The sequence below is a fragment of the Dermacentor variabilis genome, chromosome 4, assembly GCF_050947875.1.
Source record: "Dermacentor variabilis isolate Ectoservices chromosome 4, ASM5094787v1, whole genome shotgun sequence".
In the NCBI taxonomy this organism is placed as follows: Eukaryota; Metazoa; Arthropoda; class Arachnida; order Ixodida; family Ixodidae; genus Dermacentor; species Dermacentor variabilis.
In genome coordinates, this window is record NC_134571.1 from 85001138 (window position 1) to 85019258 (window position 18121).

Below are 18121 nucleotides of genomic sequence, written 5' to 3' on the forward strand. Positions count from 1 at the left end.
ACGCTTTGTTGGTGAGCATGCCACGCGCCCATGCCCGTTAACTATAGAATATTTGTTCGTTCTCTCGAAGATAACAGATATATGTTGTCCATAACCACCACCGCAAATATATAAAAACTACAATACTTTGCCGCGGAAGCAGTCCCATTCTTATTTCCGGCATGCATTATTGTTTTGTGCAAGGTTTATAATAATCAACAGTGCAGTAAAACGACTTTCCAATGTGTGCCTGTAAGATCTTTTGCTCTCGCACTGCATTGCGGAAATATATTGCTACGCGACGTTGCCATGGTTTCGCGTGAGCTTCGTGTTGCCGTTTATTTGGGCACGTGTGTTATTTGTTTTGATTTGGCGGATCTCTTGAAATGATTATTCGCCTGTTGCGGTTCGATGAAATTAGGCCGAACGCTAGGGGCGCCAGGAAGTTTGTTTCGCCGCGACCCTTAATTAACTGGTTGAGCAGCAAAACAGGTTTGCCGTTTAAGAAGCGACAAAAACAAATCGAACGGCACCAGCCGCAACCACTCCTTCGCACACTTTCCTCGCGTATTTGACACTGCGGGGCTAATCGTTTCACCGGTTTCACTTTTGCGGCGCGCTGTCAAGTCCCGATAAGTCGTAGTTACGTGCGTGTCGAGCAAGCGAAAACAAGTAGAAGTAAGAAACCGGTGCACCGACAGCAGCGAGAGAAACGGCGCAGTTGAGCAGGGAGCCCGAGGCCTCCCATAATGCGCCGGCGGAGGGTAGAGGAGGGTGGGCCGGTTTTGTACGCGGAACATAATAAAATGCCACGGAAGAAGTCGGCGAATGGGCTCAGTCGCGATTCTTTGATAGGATGAGCACTGTTTGTAATGTTTTCCTACAGTCGATACAACGTAGTGCGCCCCGCGTGTTGAAAGTGGTGTTTGTGACGACTCGCCAAGAACAATATAGTGACGGAAAAGGAGGCACTGCTGCTTGGTGGTGTGCCTATATCGGGTGTCCCAAGGGTAGATGACCCACACAAACGCGACAACACGGTGTCTGCACGAAGGAAGCGGCTGGATGACTTTCATGCGTTGGTGAAGGTGAGTGCGGCTTAAAAAGTCTTCGTTATTTAGGTGGTTTATGTAGAAAGCTGCGAATTCGTGCCAACGTTCTCGTTTCTGTTCACGGAGCGTGGGAATGGGTGAAAGGTTACAGCATCAGGAAAGCGGGTCATGCTCGGGAACCGACGTTTACGCTCCAACGGCGCTGTTTTCACATAGTTATGTTAGTGCTGCGTAAATGTCATACGTGCCCCTAAATTCACCGCGCGTTGTGTCTACCACGATGTATGACGACGTTGCGGAGATAAGGAGAAAAAGGGTTTTATAAGAAGTGCTTGGATATAAAGCGTACTTAAACTCTGCAAATTGGTGCTGAACTTCCGTGTTTTCTGTGTGTAAGGTCGCCCGTCTCTCACCGTTTTTGCCGTTTTACAAAACACGTTATTTGCGATGTGCAGAAACAAGTTCACTTGTTCAAGGCTGTTTCAGGTACTTCGCTGAAACCTCGGTGTGAATTGACCTCTGGGCAAGCGATTGGATGAACCGTGCGTGTTTACTTCCGCGTTCTATCGTAGCAGCGAACCGGATTGTCTGTATTCGTTTTCGATGTGGCGCGATTAACATTTCCTATAACCTACATCCGGCCTTGATCCGGCAAGCCAAGGAAGCCATGCACGACTAGCGCGACTGCTGTTGAATCATTCGATAGTTGTAGAACCGTGTGCGCCAACTCGACTGCATGCGAAAGCCGTAGAGTTTTTAAGCTGCGATACTACGGCGTGCGCATGCCATAGGATAGCAAATGCTGCCCCACGCCTCAGTTTTGGAAATGTTAATATGCCTCAGTAGCATGCACTGGTGGCTTTTGCAAATGAGCAAGAAAGCATATGTGCTAACTTGTTACACAACAAAAAGTCAACTCCATACTGAAGACCGTGCACTGTGAATATGAGAGTTGGACAGGAGAGATGATTGGCAAAGAAAGGAACTGACTATCAATCCCAAGCCAAAGCTTTTTTGAATTGTATATATAGTCACCTGTAATAACAGAACAGTTCTGCCATTTTTGAAATATCGAACTCACCCAATATTCCTGGCACATGTGGACTCGTGTCCATGTCAGTGATTCATTCTGGTGCTGTTGAAATGAGTTAGCAAATAAATAAAAAGAAAAGCCAGTTCACCCTAAGTGAACTTACATTCAGACACAAAGTTTAGCAACTGATGTGCAACATGGTTCTCATATTGATATGCAACCTTGCTTAACATGCTACTACTTTGCAGAATGAGTTTGTTGACATAAAATATTTTAAGTATAATATGCAGCTTTCCAAGTTTTCCAATATGAGCCAAATACACAATGTTTTAGTATAATGGCTTACTAGTGCAGTTTTTAAACATACAGATAGCTGATCGAGTTTTATTGTGCACAAGGGACATATTTTCTTTCGGTCCATTTCATTTTGCATTCTTTTCATACTTCCTTGGCTTGGACACAGCAGCACCAAATGGCCAGTCTCGGTAATAACCGTAGAATGCAGCAGCGTCTGAGCCTGCTATGAAAGGCAAAATTAATGAAGAATGAAATTTATGCCAGCATACAGATATGGCCGCAGGTTGTCAGTCATGCACTATGATTCAAGTATTACACATCATGTGTTGAAAGAAACTAGCAGCCATTTCTTTAAAGGGATAACTTAACAAGCATATATTTTGTATGACTCTGCAGCAATTTAAGCACAAATTTTAAGATGTTACTTAATTGGTGTTCATCACTAAATGTCCTTACAGGCTAAAAACCACCAATTTTCCTTTAAAAATAATTTCTGAGCATTTTCTTGTAAAATTATGCTTGGGTAGTCTGCCTCCACATGTGAAAGATCATGCAAAAAAATAAAATAAGTTTTGAAAGCATGCTGTACTGGCAGAGCCAATTCAGACGTGCCTCAACACAACATACCTTCATACTAAAAAGAGTATAAAGAAACCTGGCCCTATTGTCAGTGTGTGCTACCAGTTTGGCTCTTCAGCTGGCACCTGAATGATGGAAAGTACATGAAGGTATGTTCAAGCATAGTGATGGCACGAGGACAAGAAAACAGCTACAACAGCAGTAACGCTGTCCTCTTGTGTCACAGTGCTAGACCTGTTGTGATTGTTTTCTTGCGCTCGACCCATCGCGTTGCTTCAATATACTTTCAAGATGAACCAACTTGTCCAAATCAAGTTGTTAGAAGTACATGGATTTGATTAAAGTTGTCTTCTTTGCTTTAAATTTTTTAAAATTATTATTCTAGGTATTTTTTCACCAATTTGTCGTACGTAAATAACTTGTCCCATGTAACCAGTTTAATTTCAACTGTGTTAAGGTTTTCATAACATTGCAAACAAAAACAATTGTTTAAAATATAAAAAAAAATATCTGTGTGTCTCTTGCCATACAGCCCCACAGCCATACTTGTTATCTCTTTATATGCTGGAAGTTATATAATAAAATGAATTTTTCAGAAAGTAGAAAGCTTTACTGGTCCAATGAAGCGTTGCGAGATTAGTGCCTAACAAAACTGATCACAAATAACAATAAGAACAAAGAAACAGCAGCATCGTCCTTCCTGAATGAATCCACGCCAAGTCATAGAAAAATCTGTGTACTACTCGCAGTTCCCACAGCGGTTGAATGATTGCAGCGACTTCTCTCTAGTAATCTTGTATAATAATATAAGCCTCACGCTTTATCAATGAGAAAAGTCTAAAAGTTGATGTTCATACTGGTTTGGAACTTTCATTTTATGGAAAAAGATTCAGCGATGTGTCATGTCAACTTCTCAAGGCATTGAGGAATAGGGTGCAACATCTATGTACTGAGGTGCTTTTGCCAGGGACATATTGGACAGATAATTCATTTATTTTTAGACTAAATTAAGTAAATTTATTGCTGTGTGGATCAGATGCAGCAAGCGGATTGCAGCCGCAGTACCTCTGCCTCATAAGAAAGGATTGTTAGTGTCAATGTTGTGTTACTTGGTTTTCACTGCTGGCCAGTTCTCTCAGTTCCTGGAATGTCTTGTTAAATGCTGGCATTTTTGCCTATGGCAGTCACATAGATGAGATTTGGGGAAGAACGTGATCATGTCCAAAACACACAACACACACTGCATGTAGAAGCAGGGCTGCTATAGATTTAGTTCTGGTTGTTTGCCTAAATGGTGTCTACACAGAATGCAGTCCCGGCATATGCATCTAGTTATGCTTTTATTAGTGAAAATAAGTCTGCTGTAGGGGAAATATCTTTTTTTGTGTAATGGCATATAGCGTTCTGGCCTTGATAGTAATTGATGATACTAATTAAGCATTACAAAATACATGCCATTTTAATTGTTCCCACTGTGTTCAAATCTGCGGTGCATGTTGTGCTGGACACCTCCACGATATGGTGCCACCACCTTCTTAGGGATGAGATTTCTCCATTCTTGTTTCTACAGCTTAGCTGAAACAGCTGGAGCAATCTGGGCAATGGTCGCCATATTGAAATGTGTGGAAGAATATATGTGAAGAGTGGCGGGAATTTTAGAAAGTAAAGGAAAGAAGTGCTTTCTTGAGCAAAATTGTGGGCTTGCTGCTGTTTAGGTTGGTTCAGTTGTCCATCACAGAATTTTCTAGTGATTAAGCAGGTTTGTTTAATGCATTCGTTAAGTGTTGCAGAATCCCGCCCTTTTCATAAGCTAGCTTGTCTGCGAGGCAGTTTGTCCAACTAATGGCGGCATAGTCATTTTTGCAAACAGCATGTACATGCACAGTTTGCTTGTGTTATGAGATGAAAAATGTACAGATGTGGCTCTTGCCATGAAATTATGAGCCAGAGACAAGCCCCACTGTGTGCAGCTAGCATATCATCTGAATGATGACCGGTGCCGTCTTTAGTTATGAAAATGTGCAGTGCAAAGAAGCACAGTTGCAAATTATGAAAAGAGTCTATTCCAAAGCGAAGAATGTGCCCAACGAAAAATTAGGGTTTATTACACTCAACTTTTCAGAGCCAACTTAATTCATTCCACAGGGGTGAAATGGTGGACGGCATGTGATAAGCCTTATAGCATGTCCTGACAATAGACACAGGGTTTTACATAAGCTGGTTTTACTCATTTTCCTGCTGTAGTTGATGGACATGGAAGGTGAACAGAGGGAAAGGGTTCAGGGACACGAAATGACGGTGCTGTAGAAGCTACTACCAGTATAGTCTTACGGTGTCATGTTTCTCTTTGTAGTTGAGTGCAGGCTAAGAACACATACAGTGGGGGCATTACCCTTGGAACAGTTGATGCTGTTGGGCAAGTTTTAAGTGTGCAGTGACTCAAGTGACAGCCTTCTTCACTGTTGGTCTCTTTGGATTTTGGTTTCTTAGAAAGCAGTTTTGTGGTCAGCATCTTCTGCATTAATAATTTAGCAATGGCACTGCATGGTCAATGATGACACTGCATTAATAATTGTGTTCCTGAAGCTCTCCTCCCCACATAGCGGTTGCCATTGATAATGACAGCAAAAAAAAAAAAAAAAAAAAAGTGCTGGTTTAATGGGTAAACCACATTATAGACAAAACATATCTGTGCAATCTGTGTGTGCGGCGACAGTTGCTTTGTATTTACGTGGAGTGACTGTAAACAATTCACTTACAAGCGTATTTAGTAGCCATTGAAGCTGCACTTGTCTATCGCTGTAATGAAGGAATTCATGGGAGAGCAAAGGCAACGGAAGGGGAGTGACACTAGATTCCGGTGGTAACATTTCAACAAGGTGACCTACATGTCTTCATGAAGTCAATAGTGATCTTCAGTTGGAGAGGGCTGTGTGGTGCTATGCTCCTTCGTGTAGCAAAGTTCAACAGCAAGAGGAGGTCCTCCAGAGAGTGTTTTGTCTATCTTTGGCTTATCTTAAATGTGTAGGGGAATAGTGACAAGGACAGAATACACAAACAGAAGTTGTACCTGCCTCTCCCACCCCTCCTCTTGAGGAGACAAAATAGATAAGTCTGGCAAAAGAGTTAGTAGGAAGGCAGAACATGCTGTAGCGCTGGAATCAAATGAGCAGATACCTGAGTTTACTCTAAGTACATTTTAAGTAAATTTACACATACATCGGTGAAGTTTACCTTCATTTGTTCTACGTAGTTCCTATCCTTAACTGCTTAGCCATCTTATCTGCAAATGTTTGCCGCAATACCTCTTTTTGCACTGATACATACAAACGTTTTCATTTGGCAGTCTTGAGCCAGCTGATTCAAAGTCATTATCTATAAAACTGCACACCCATAGTTGCTGCATTTACGACATCTTCATTGTGTAGGAACATGGAATTAGCATATTAAAAATACTTATTCATCTCACCTCAGTCGTCAGTTGAGCTACCCACACTTAACATTCTTACCTGCCACATTTCATTAATTATTTTTTTTAATAGCTTCCGGCCTCTAAATTTGTCCTGTGCATTCACCTCCATCAGTTTTGCCTCTAGTCTTGTGTTTGACATCACATTATCCCTCCAACCCGTGGTCCTTCATTTTCATCTGCTCCCACCTGGCCTGTAATGTGTTCTCACTTACTGCAACCAGCAAATGTCTGTTTGTGCATTCTGTCCCTGCTGCTGTTTTCTCTCCTGTTTCAGATAAGCCAAAGATGTGAGAATCCACTTTGCGAGACCCATTTGTACTCATAACATCTGCTACAAGATGAAGCACTCTGCAATTCATGCTCTCTCGGTCACAACCTTTGATACTCTCTCTTTAAGATCCACCTTCAACGAAACCTCTCGCTCTCCCTCCTCTCGGGGAGAGGTCTACATAAACTATAGAAAAGATTACTGATGTTGACTTGACGATCCTCTTGTCCGAACAATGGCTTACTTCCTCCCTTGCTCATCTATTCTTTAAAGTGACACCAAATAAAAATGCAAAACCAGTTTAGAATGATTAAAAAATTATGTAAAAACTCTATTTTAATTGATTTTACAGCAAGAGGTTGATTACTAGAAAAATGATAACTTTTGAACTTTGTGCCAGAACCCCAGCAACAGTACATAGGCGCGGTGTCACAGATTCCAAAGTATTCTCATGTACTTGTGCCATTGTGATGTACAAAAAATTCTCAAAACTTACCTAATTCCAATCTTTCACCCTTTCATAATACATAGAAGTCCATCCTTGTTGATGAAAATTAACCAGGTTCTAAAGGACGCAGCCAAAATCCATAATGTCACAGCAGGGTGGCGTCGCTGCCAGTCTTCCGTCTTTTCCAGCTTGACAAACCTCCTCTTTCAGTAAGAGTGGGTTTCATCACACTGCAGTTGCAGATTTACTATGCCACTTTCAAAGACGCCAGCCAGAGACTACATTCTGCATATTTCATACTACTTCTGCAGCTATACCTTGATGATACTTTGTTTGGTGTTTCTTTTGTTCTTGAAGTGAAACTTTGGCGAGTTGGTGGTAAATAATGTTTTGAAAAGTAACAGCGCTAAACGGACAAGGACGTTGAATTTATTTGAGTGTAATTTTTTCATGCTAGTTCTGTAACATTTAAAGAAAATTTTGTGTTTCTTTTTAATTTTCTCTTTTTGTGTATATTATACCTACCCCCCATAGTGCCCAGTTGGCCTTGAGGGTATTAAAATTAATAAATATATAAAGAAAAGTTCAATGATGATTCATAGGCAAATACGAGAAAAATGCATTAGGGGCCATTACGTTGCACCTCTCTGGTGTCCCAGATCCATGATTTAAACCGCATTCATCACATTGCAAAGTGTTCAGGAGCTCACTCATACACATCCTGCCACTTCCTGGTGTGAAGTGCAATTGACAGTGGTCTGGACCATACCACCATCAGTTACACTGTATATGCAGGGTGTTTAACTACACCAAATTTTTTAGATTACCAATGGTAGATAGCACAGTTATAACCCTTGATCTAAATTATTCGATGAGGCAGCCATTACTTCTGTGAGAAATAAAAATGTTCAATTGAATATTATTAAAATAATTACACTAATTAAACCGTCAATAATTACTTTACACCACATATTTAAATGTATGAATTATAGCCGCTGAGTTCGCACAGCATATCCACTTGAAACGAATTCTCTCAATAGCGCCAGTTCCGAGACATTAATTTTCAAAGTGTCCATCAAAATGCATTGGTGTTCCAGTTACTTTTATGCTTCAATACATAAAACAGTGGTTTCTTAAAGAAGTAACTGGAACGCCAATGCATTTCGACTTACACTTTGGGAAAAAAAAGAATAATAATATAGAATTACATAATAAAATAAAGCTCTCCCATCCCTTCTATACCTCTATTGCGTGACCGGCTTGCCACACTTCACACACATACTTTTCTCTTAAGTGTCCCTTTAATGAAAGCCTCTGCCTTCCAAGTGTCCTTTATCCCACCTCGCATCAGCATAACAATAATTTTTTTACGACTAGAAGGAAATGACCATAGCCCTGGTCACACCACTTTCAGTGCCCGCCTTCTAAGAAGCCAGTGCTGCACCAGTGAGCCCTTGACGAATGCTGCTTCCTTCAGGCCCGAAGAGTCTGGCTCGAAGGGACACCAGCGTCCTTCGTGCAGCAGCTGGCACCGGTTACTGACAGCGTGGGCATGGGTTTCGGCTGCCATGTCAGGCAGCTACCGTTACTCGGCTGCATTGGACAAGACGTACATGGAGCAGCGTTGGGTGCCACCTAGCGCCCCGGCCACCCAGCCCGTGCGCACGGTGCCCATCATTCGGACTGTGCCTGTGCCCAGTGCCTCTGACCCCCTGCGCTTCATCAAGGTTAAACAGCCGCCCCTGGGCAAGCAGGCTCGTGAGCAACTTCAGGCCTACGAGAGCAGCGTGCGCAACCACGTGCGCGCCAAGCTTGACGAACAGGAGGAACAGTGGCAGACGGTGAGCGATGCTTGCGTGCCTGCAGACTCCCGAATTTTTCGTGTAGTTTAGGAATTTGAGCTCCTTGCATGATTTTATGAATGTTGCATTAAGTTTTGCGGAAAATAAATTGTGGTCACGAAAAAATTCTGCTGATCGGTCCTTAAACCTTCTGTTGGAAGGCTTCTGATGATGAAAAGATGCCAGGGGGGCATTTTCTTCGAGCAAGTTTGTAGACACATTCCTGAAGCAGGCAAAATCACCAACAGCAAAGTCGACGAGAAAGTAGTCACTATAATATAAAAAGGGTATTGCTTGTCACTATTTGGTGTGCCAAGTTTGTAGCTGCTGCTTGTGTGCTGCATCTAAATGTAAATCATTTTAATAAAGTGCTTGTGTATATATCTCTGAAAAGCTCGTGCTCAGACCAAGATAGTTAATAGATGCATGTCGTGGTGGTACGGCTGAAGTAAAAGCAAACTGAAAATCCAAAGGTAGGCTCAGTTGTGTTCATGCGAAACTTGTTGAAGTTAACCACATGTAAAATTGGGAATTCTTAGAGAATGTGCTGGTGAGGGAAGCATTCCTACTTGCATAGCGCAGTTTCATTGAGAAAGAAATGGTGCAACATATTTTTTTCCATTAGAAACTTGCTTGCTTGAGGAAGCTTCTTTGCCTGTGTAGTCAACAGCCATGCAAAACCATATTTAAGCTGATGGGCATACATAATTTTACCTTGTTTTTTTTACTGGTACCTTCTTGTACTTTCCTAACAATGCATTGCTGCGATCTTGAGATGACTCAGATGCTGAAATGTATGTTTGCTTCACACATTTCCCAAGTAAATTATGTCAAGCTGACCAACTAGGTATGATCACATTCTTGTTATTACTGAATGGGGTGATTATTTTATGCTTCATACCTAAAGCCACTGAGCTTGTAGAGAAATGTTCTGATACATAAAATATGGTTCTGCAAAGGCCACAGACAAAGCCACAGGTTTTGGTCCGCCCAAAAACTAAAAAGATATATGTAAGCCTTTCTGTGCATTTGGGTTACTCGAGTGTGACACTAGTGTTTTAAAAAGTATGTCATGACAAGTCATTAACTACTGAAATATGCAGCAGCAACAAGTTCGTCTGACCCACTATGGTAGCTTAGTGGCTTCGGCGTTGCGCTGCTGAGCTTGAGGTTGTAAGTTTGATCCCGGCCATTGCAGCCACATTTCGATGAAGGCTAAACAGAAAGACCCTCGGGTACTTTAGATATAGGCGCATGCTTAAGAACTCCTAGGTGGCCAAAATTAATCCAGTCTCTCCCGCTACAGCGTGCCTATCAGATTGTGGTTCTCAAACATAAAACCTCTGCACTTAATTTAATTAACAAACTCATTTGCACACATGGCACTCAAAGGTCATGCATTGTGGTTTGCCCAAACATGTTATTTTCATGGACTGCGTACTTGAAACTTGTGCAAAACCCAATTGCTGTATAAACTGGAATATAGGTTGACCACTAACTTGGCCAGACGACTTGTAATGTGCTATAAAGGTCTCTGTATAATACTAGGGGCGACTCGTCTTTTCTTTTTCAGGAAAAAGATATCATCCTTTATTCCAGTTTATATGTTATGCAGTCTACTAGGATTGTGTAGATAGGACAATGTTCGCAATTTCTGCCATCTGTACTGTGTCACAAGCTCTGAAATGTAGGGACAGCCGCAGGTCACTTCGACTGATCGGCCGTGATTGACAGATCCGTCTATTGTCAGCCACTAATCCTTCCATACATGGTGCCGGTTGAATGGAAGGTCATGAAGGGATTAACAGTGCATCATTGGTGAGCCCTTCTTTCACTGAGGTGTTAATCTGTTTCTTGTTCCTAGCAGACTGACAGTGCTTCATGCTCAGCCGTAGAAGCCTCCTGTAGTCTTGATGTGTAAAGACCAACCATGCCTTCATTCATCACATGTTGCAGAACCTCGACGAGTGGAAGAGCAGACGGAGGAAGGCATCTGAGAGGGCCTTCCAGAGAGTTCAGGACGCCAAGGAGCTTTTCCCTGACGAAGGGCAGAAGCAACCGGAACCAGAGCCTGAACCAACGCTGACCACCAGCACAGAGTTGCTGTCTGAGTACAGCACGCGGGAGGAGTTCATACCTACCAACACCGCAGTCCACTCAGTCACCACTGCTCGCCCAGCTTCAAAGGGCCCCAAACCGCCTGTGCCTCCAAAACCAATGGCGGAGCTGAGAAGAAAAGAGTTCCCGCCCAATGGCGACGAGGCAAACGAGCAAGAAGACTCCAGCAGACGGAGTGCTCCCGCCGAGGCTACATTATCAGTCAGCGGCCGCAAACTTTGCTCACACTGCAACCAGCCTCTAGGCAAGTTCCTAGTGTGCTTTTTCTACTGTATAGTAGACTTCCATTAATTCAACTCTGGTTCTTCCCATAAGTGGTACGAAGCAAGGGCTGTGAAGCTTTCGCGTCCACCCTACCGATGCGGCTGATAGTGTTACCTGCAGTGGGACGACACTGTCGTGAAGAACGCAGGCATAGAGAAGTGAATGCGTTCGCCCACTCCATCATGAAGGTAGCTTGCAGTGGGTGCGAAGATTTGCCAAGCTGAAGTGGCCATGGCTTCATGTGCTCTGTCTTCCCGCATGTTTTGTGCTGGAGGTCACTTAATCTTGAGTTTAGGAGATGCATTAAAACAAGCCGAGGAAGCATTTGCTCCCCTCTGCTTTTGCAGGCTTTGCTTCATTCCGCCAATGTCATACCATATTTTTGCTTGCAGACTCTCAAATTCAACAAACTGAATCTTTTTTCTGATTAAAAGTCTTTTTTTTTTTTTTTTCAATTGCCCAATAACTTAGAAAATTTTGCGATCCCTTCCATGCAAGAGAAGCCCGTTGGCGACTATACGTTTTTGCATAAAAGGTTGAATTTCAATGCAACAAAGTGCCACTTTCACTGACTTTCGTTATATCAAGGTTTAACTGTACTGCCAAAACGAAACAGCGGTGTGTTTGGATGTTCTTTCTGCATTTTTAAAACTCAACCAACTAGACAATTCCGTCAATCCCGTTAGCGTGGAATTAACGGAACTTCACTGCATTTGGTTTTGTATCTATGCCACACAAGCCATGTTATAGCGATACCATGTGGGTAAGATTGTTTCGCACTGCTGTATCCACAAATGCAGCTTAGGTCCGTGCAGCTGAGCCAGTGCATTTTTAACATCGCTCCTCGATGATTCCTGAGAGAAGGAGAAGCTCGAGTGCCTTTGAGCAGGTTCTGGAAGTGCACAGTTACAAAGTTGTAGCTCAGGAATTGCTAAAAGGCATTGCAGGAGCACAGTGGCCACTTAAATCAATGGGTGGCACTTTCATCTAGCTTCCATATTCAAACAGATCGAAGCATTAACTGGTAAGCAGTAGAGATAAGCTAGAGACATTTACAGCATTGGTGGAAAAAGAACAGGAAAGAGATCAATAGAGCCAGAGTCATTACAGGCAACTGTAAAATGTGGATGTTTTAATGAAGAGAGACAAGATCAAGAAGAGTTAGGGAAAATGTGAAACTGCAATAGACGTAGCAAAACTTGATCAGCTTAAACAGACTGGGTGACTTATTTGTTGCTGCTCCAGTTTGAAGGGGATGCCAACAGAAATCATCATCATTATGAGTCAGTGAAGACTTTAAGGGTAAAGGCGAGTTATGGAATATTTTAGTCACTGTTAAAAGGACACTAAAGAGAAAAATGATCCGAGCTGTGTTTGTGCATTACCCTTCCCACTATACCAAAAAAGCCACTGTTACCGTGAGAAGATGTTTGGCAAGCCAGAAAAGATGGGTGGCGATGCTGCCCGCTTGGGTTTAGTTAGATTGATATTGGTAAACACCAATTCCACTGTATTCTAAAAGAGCCGAAGACTGAACATAGAAAATTTAAAGCATTTTTACTGAAGCAAAATGGCTGAAATACACACACACACAAAAAAAAAATGAAATCAAAGCCCCTTTCATAAAGAAAGATGGTTGAACGTGAAGAAGAAGAAGAAACTTTAGTAAAGAATAGTCCGGCAGTTCTTGATGTGGTGGCCTCAGGTTTCCCCCAATGCAAACTGAATCGAAGTCCAAAGCCAACAACCACGCAACGAACCTAAAAAGTGCTGAGCGACTTGATGCTATGCATATGTGATTTGATTGCTTGTTTGGGGTTGTATTTTTTTAATGTTGAAGTTGAATTGAGACACATTTCGTTAAGTTGCATAACCTTTATTTTAGAACATGTAGACGTTGATTACATGCACACACATTTTCACGGATGACTACACTTGCACAGTATTGCCTTGTGGTCGCTGTGGTAGATGGCCAGAGGCTCTGCCATCGTAACGTAACACAGCCTGCTTGCAAACATGAGATCAATGCAGGAATGGTGTTGCATTGTGGGCCTCTGTAGAGTCTTCAGTTTCTGTGAGTAGCGACCTAGCATGAAACTCTAGATCCATTTGCCGTGCTCTTTCACCACATCGATGTTACAGTCGCTGCACATGAGGATTGGCGTACTATGCGACTTTAAGGTCTTCATCGTTTCTGCCAGGAACACACTAACATTTGTGGTACTCTGCTCAACAGCTATGCTATGGTAAAATGTATTGAGGCTATGCTGTGGCAACAAGCTATCCTTCCCGTAACGAGGTCCTCTCCCATTTCATCGCAAGGAGCATTCCTTGTTGCTTGCAGACACTGTTTTTTCCAGCGAGAGAAAGGGAAAAAAAATTGCTTTCATAACATTGCATCAATGTAGATGTGGTATGGAGATGACGTTCACTGCTGGTGGGGGGTAATTTCCTGCCGCAAATGCTGCAAGTTTCTGGCTCAATGTGAACAACCCATTGCCTTGCAGGTCATGGTGCTGCTATGGTTATAGAAAGTCTTCAGCTGCTCTACCACCTTGCCTGTTTTCGGTGCTGTGTGTGCCAGGCACCATTGGGCAACGGCCTGTGTGGCACTGACGTCCGCGTCCGCAACACAAAGCTTCACTGCACTGACTGCTACAGCAATGATGAGGGTAAGAGAAATGACCATGGAGCACATTTAACTCGGAAGTATTAAAATGTGATTAGCATTTAAACGGGACTTTGTTGTAGCATTGGCAGAATGACAGACACAGACAACACACTGGACTGTGTGATGTCTAATGTGCTTTTCTGTGTAGCTGTTGTCCTGCCTGCGTGACAACGAAGTAGAGGATGCTATGCCAACAAGCCCATACAGCTAGCCTTTATATGACTTACAGTGAAACCTCGTTACTACGAGCACCACATTAACGAAATTTTCAGAAATCTCCTGTCAAACTGCTTATAGTTTCAACGTAAAAATATTTCGGTACTACAAACTTCAGAATACCATACGCTATTCAGTTTCCATGTCATGTTAATGCATCAGTACTACAAACTAATATTCCGAACACTGAGGATTCTTAGATTTCCATGTATCCTTTACGGCATCCAAAACAGTAAGCTAGCAGACGACATGGTGCAGAAAGCGGATGCCGCACGCATGGGTTTGGAAAACCGGAGGCAGCACCGGAGGGGGAAAAAAAATAAAAACAAAGAATACCTTCACTCAGTCATTCTCATCACCTCAGACCCCTGATCCGATGCCCGAGATAAAATCAACTAACTACCATTTCATGGATCCCATCGTTTTCGACGCAACTGGTATCAAAGCCATAGTACAAAACTTAAAACCTAAAGCATCATGTGGGGTAGATGAAATTAACACTATATTCTTACAAAACACAGCGGAATACTGTTCAATCCTACTAGAATGCATTTACTCACAAACTTACAACTCTGGCACCTTACCGTACGATTGGAAAATTGGCAAAGTAATCCCCATTCATAAAACCGGACCAACCCATGATCCACACAACTACAGACCTATTTCACTTACATCTGTACCATGCAAAGTTATGGAGCATATAATATACACACATCTGGTTAATTTTCTTGAAAATAACTTCTTCACAGTTATGCAGCATGGATTCCGTAAAAACTTCTCTTGTGATACTCAGCTTATCCTCTTCACTAATGCCCTACATGCCAATTTAGATTCTGGTTTTTTAACAGATTGTATATTTCTCGACTTCTCTAAAGCATTTGACAAAGTGAACCATGCATTGCTTCTTCATAAATTAGGCGTTCTAAACATCGACCCCTCCGTAATTAATTGGATTTGCGCGTTTCTGACATCACGTGTTCAATATGTAACCACTAATGACGCTAACTCACCTTTAGCCCCAGTTGACTCCGGCGTCCCGCAAGGGTCTGTGCTCGGTCCTTTATTATTCCTAATTTATATTAATGACTTGCCCACTCACGTTTCCTCGAACATTTGTCTTTTTGCGGATGACTGCGTCTTGTATCGTAAAATAACTAATTCTTCAGATATTCTACTAATTCAGGAGGATCTCAATAACATAAATGAGTGGTGTCGTACATGGCGCATGGAATTAAACATTAGAAAGTGTAAGACTATGAGGATTTCTCGTACTAACGTCATCTGCCCCACCTATACGCTAAATAACATCCCACTAGAATGTGTAACGTCATATCGATACTTGGGGGTTCACATTGCCAGCAATCTATCCTGGAAAACTCACATTGATCACATAACATCTAAGGCCACTCGCACGCTGGGATACTTTCGTCGAAAGTTTTCTCAAGCACCATCATCACTAAAACTCTTATTGTACACAACTTACATTCGCCCACAACTAGAGTACGCGTCATCAGTATGGGACCCCGGTCATGACACCCTCATACACTCTCTAGAGGCAATACAGAATCGATCAGCCCGTTTCATTCTCGCCAACTACCAAAGAACTGCGAGTGTCACTAACATGAAAGCTCTCCTTCACCTCCCGCTGTTATCAACCCGTAGAAAACTATCTCGCATATGTCTTTTCCATAAAATCTACTACCATAACACATATTTACGCTCTATTTTTGTCCAACCACCACCATACATTTCATCTCGCATAGACCACCGCCAAAAGGTAAGCATTCCGCACTGCAACACCGTCGGCTTTTCATACTCATTTCTTCCCCAAACGAGCAAAGATTGGAATAACTTACCCGCATTACTTACAAGCATTATTGACACCAATAACTTTAAAAGCACACTTCAAAGCTTCATGTTATAAATAATTGTTGCGTTTGCTTGTTCTGTATAATAACTGCTTTTATGCCATTGTTTTACATTATTGCTTGTATTTTTATATCGTATGTTCTTTCCTTTCTTTATTTTGTTCCGCCATGTATTTTTGCCACGCTCACAAGTTTCTATTTACCATTCTTGTTTTGTATACGATATTTTTTGCCATGTTGTTTGCCTTCCCTCCTCATTTTGTGATTGCCTCTGTATTTACTTACTTTGCCCCTCCCCTCTGCAATGTACAACCGTACCTTGAGGGTATGATAAATAAATAAATAAATAAATAAATGCTAAGAGGATTCCCCTTCTCTATTGCGGAGGCGACGGTGCATCAGGTTTTGCGAGCGCATGCTTCCCCCACACAAGTAACGCCTAGCAACAGAGGCACGCCTCTTCCTGCTGGGGTTTTACCAGCTATGTGCACGGAGAAATGTAATGACTGTGCTCGTGGATGGTTTCGTTTACACGCGCTTGTACTTTGCAATAGTTGAGCTGTCCGCCGCAAGCGAGATGTTTGCAGTGTCCTCGGCAAGGAATTTAAAAAAAACAGTACTATTTATAGACGACATTGAGCTTCTTTGTTGGTGTTTTTCTCAGTGTGAGCATCTCTTTTATGTGCACCACTCTAGGTATATACGGTGCTACGGTGGTGCATGGCACAGAATCTAGGATATAACAACAGCGCAGGCCAAGAGCTGAGAGCGATGTTTTCGTGGATAGCTTATACGGTGACGACTGATGGGCGAAGTGATTAATTTTGGAGTTTTCACTATAACGAACAATCTGCCGGAGTCCCCTGAAGTTCGTTATAGCGAGATTTCACTGCAAATAGGTAAGTTCAGTGGAAATCTGCAAGGTGGAGGACGCTCATGTAAGAAGTGTCACTAAACTTGCCCGTGTGACTGGGGCATAAGAATGCGAATGGATTTGAAAACAAATGAAAGAAAGCATGCAGCTTTAATCTCTATGTTGTGACGACTGAGTCATCTCTTGTCTTTGTTGCGCAGCGGGAGTGAAGCTGAGCAGGGTCTGATGATGGAGGTGATCAACGGTGACGACGTCTCCTTTGGCGCAAAGTTTTTCACGGCTGGTACAAGACCTGCATCAACCGGTGTCGTGTCTTGGCTGCTGGTCCTAAACAGCTGTTTGGCTGCAGAGGCCTGTAAGAGAGCCCACAGTTGCCACGCTGTGTTTTTATTCACTCAGCATATATTTTGTATGTAGCAGATAATAGCCAAATGGCAGCTGTTTTATACATGCAATAAAAGCTCGTAGCCAAAGAGAATTTTTTACCGACTTCTGTCTGCCATCAACAACAACAACAACAAAATATTTCCTAAGCCTTGGATTAGTTGCTTGAAATAAGGGAAATGCATGGTCATTGGCGTTTAGTCACGATTGTTCATTATGGCACATGTGGTTCAAGTTGAGGGACAGTAGCGGGACCTTCGGCGGCAATTTCTACACAACTAAGCAATATATTGGCACATAAAAAGATGATAGACTTTCAGATGAATAATTTATCGATCAAGCTTGACTATTTTCCTTTAGTGTCTCTTTAAAGCACTGCGCTCTTACAATGAGTACTTCAAACACGGCTGCAGTAAAAATAACATGCACACTTGAAGCAGAAAAAAAAGAATCTGAACAGGCCTTCTGAAGCATGAGAGGCTGCGCTACAGCGTGCTCCCCACTCCAGGTGAACTGCGACAAAGACGCTATAAATGAACATTATACTATGGTAATTTGGACCAACTGCTGCTTAAGCGCTAGTATCGGTGCTGTTAATCCTCCCTAAGCCGGTGCGAACGCAGCATTGCATGCCACTAAGCTGCAGAGGGTTGGCGGTGTCAATATCCATGGCCTCGTGTTTAAAGTTAGCTGAATAACACAGTTAAAGCTTGATATAATGAAGTAGGTAAAATTGGCAATTTGCTTCCTTATACCA

At 42.5% G+C, this 18121-nt stretch overlaps 2 protein-coding genes across 4 annotated transcripts in view; one reads left to right on the plus strand and one right to left on the minus strand.

Moving 5' to 3' along the window:
- The first annotated feature begins 341 nt into the window (after positions 1–341).
- Positions 342–17458, plus strand: smash (smallish). 2 transcript variants are annotated; one of them, XM_075689656.1, is made up of 5 exons: positions 342–1067; positions 8543–8969; positions 10926–11331; positions 13859–14023; positions 17181–17458. In XM_075689656.1, exons 2-5 carry the CDS (start codon positions 8697–8699, stop codon positions 17204–17206), a joined length of 870 nt encoding a protein of 289 aa, XP_075545771.1. In that variant the 5' UTR covers positions 342–1067; positions 8543–8696; the 3' UTR covers positions 17207–17458. The 2 variants fall into 2 exon arrangements, with proteins under 2 accessions (XP_075545771.1, XP_075545772.1); XM_075689657.1 differs by having other exon boundaries at positions 8606–8969.
- The window catches only part of LOC142579462 (ran GTPase-activating protein 1-like), a 42897-nt gene continuing 41875 nt past the window's right edge, over positions 17100–18121 (minus strand). For both annotated transcript variants that reach the window (XM_075689655.1, XM_075689654.1), the window contains exon 15: positions 17100–17333. In XM_075689655.1, the coding sequence (XP_075545770.1) occupies positions 17255–17333 (79 nt within the window). In that variant the 3' untranslated portion in view covers positions 17100–17254. The remainder of the gene's footprint in view (positions 17334–18121) is intronic.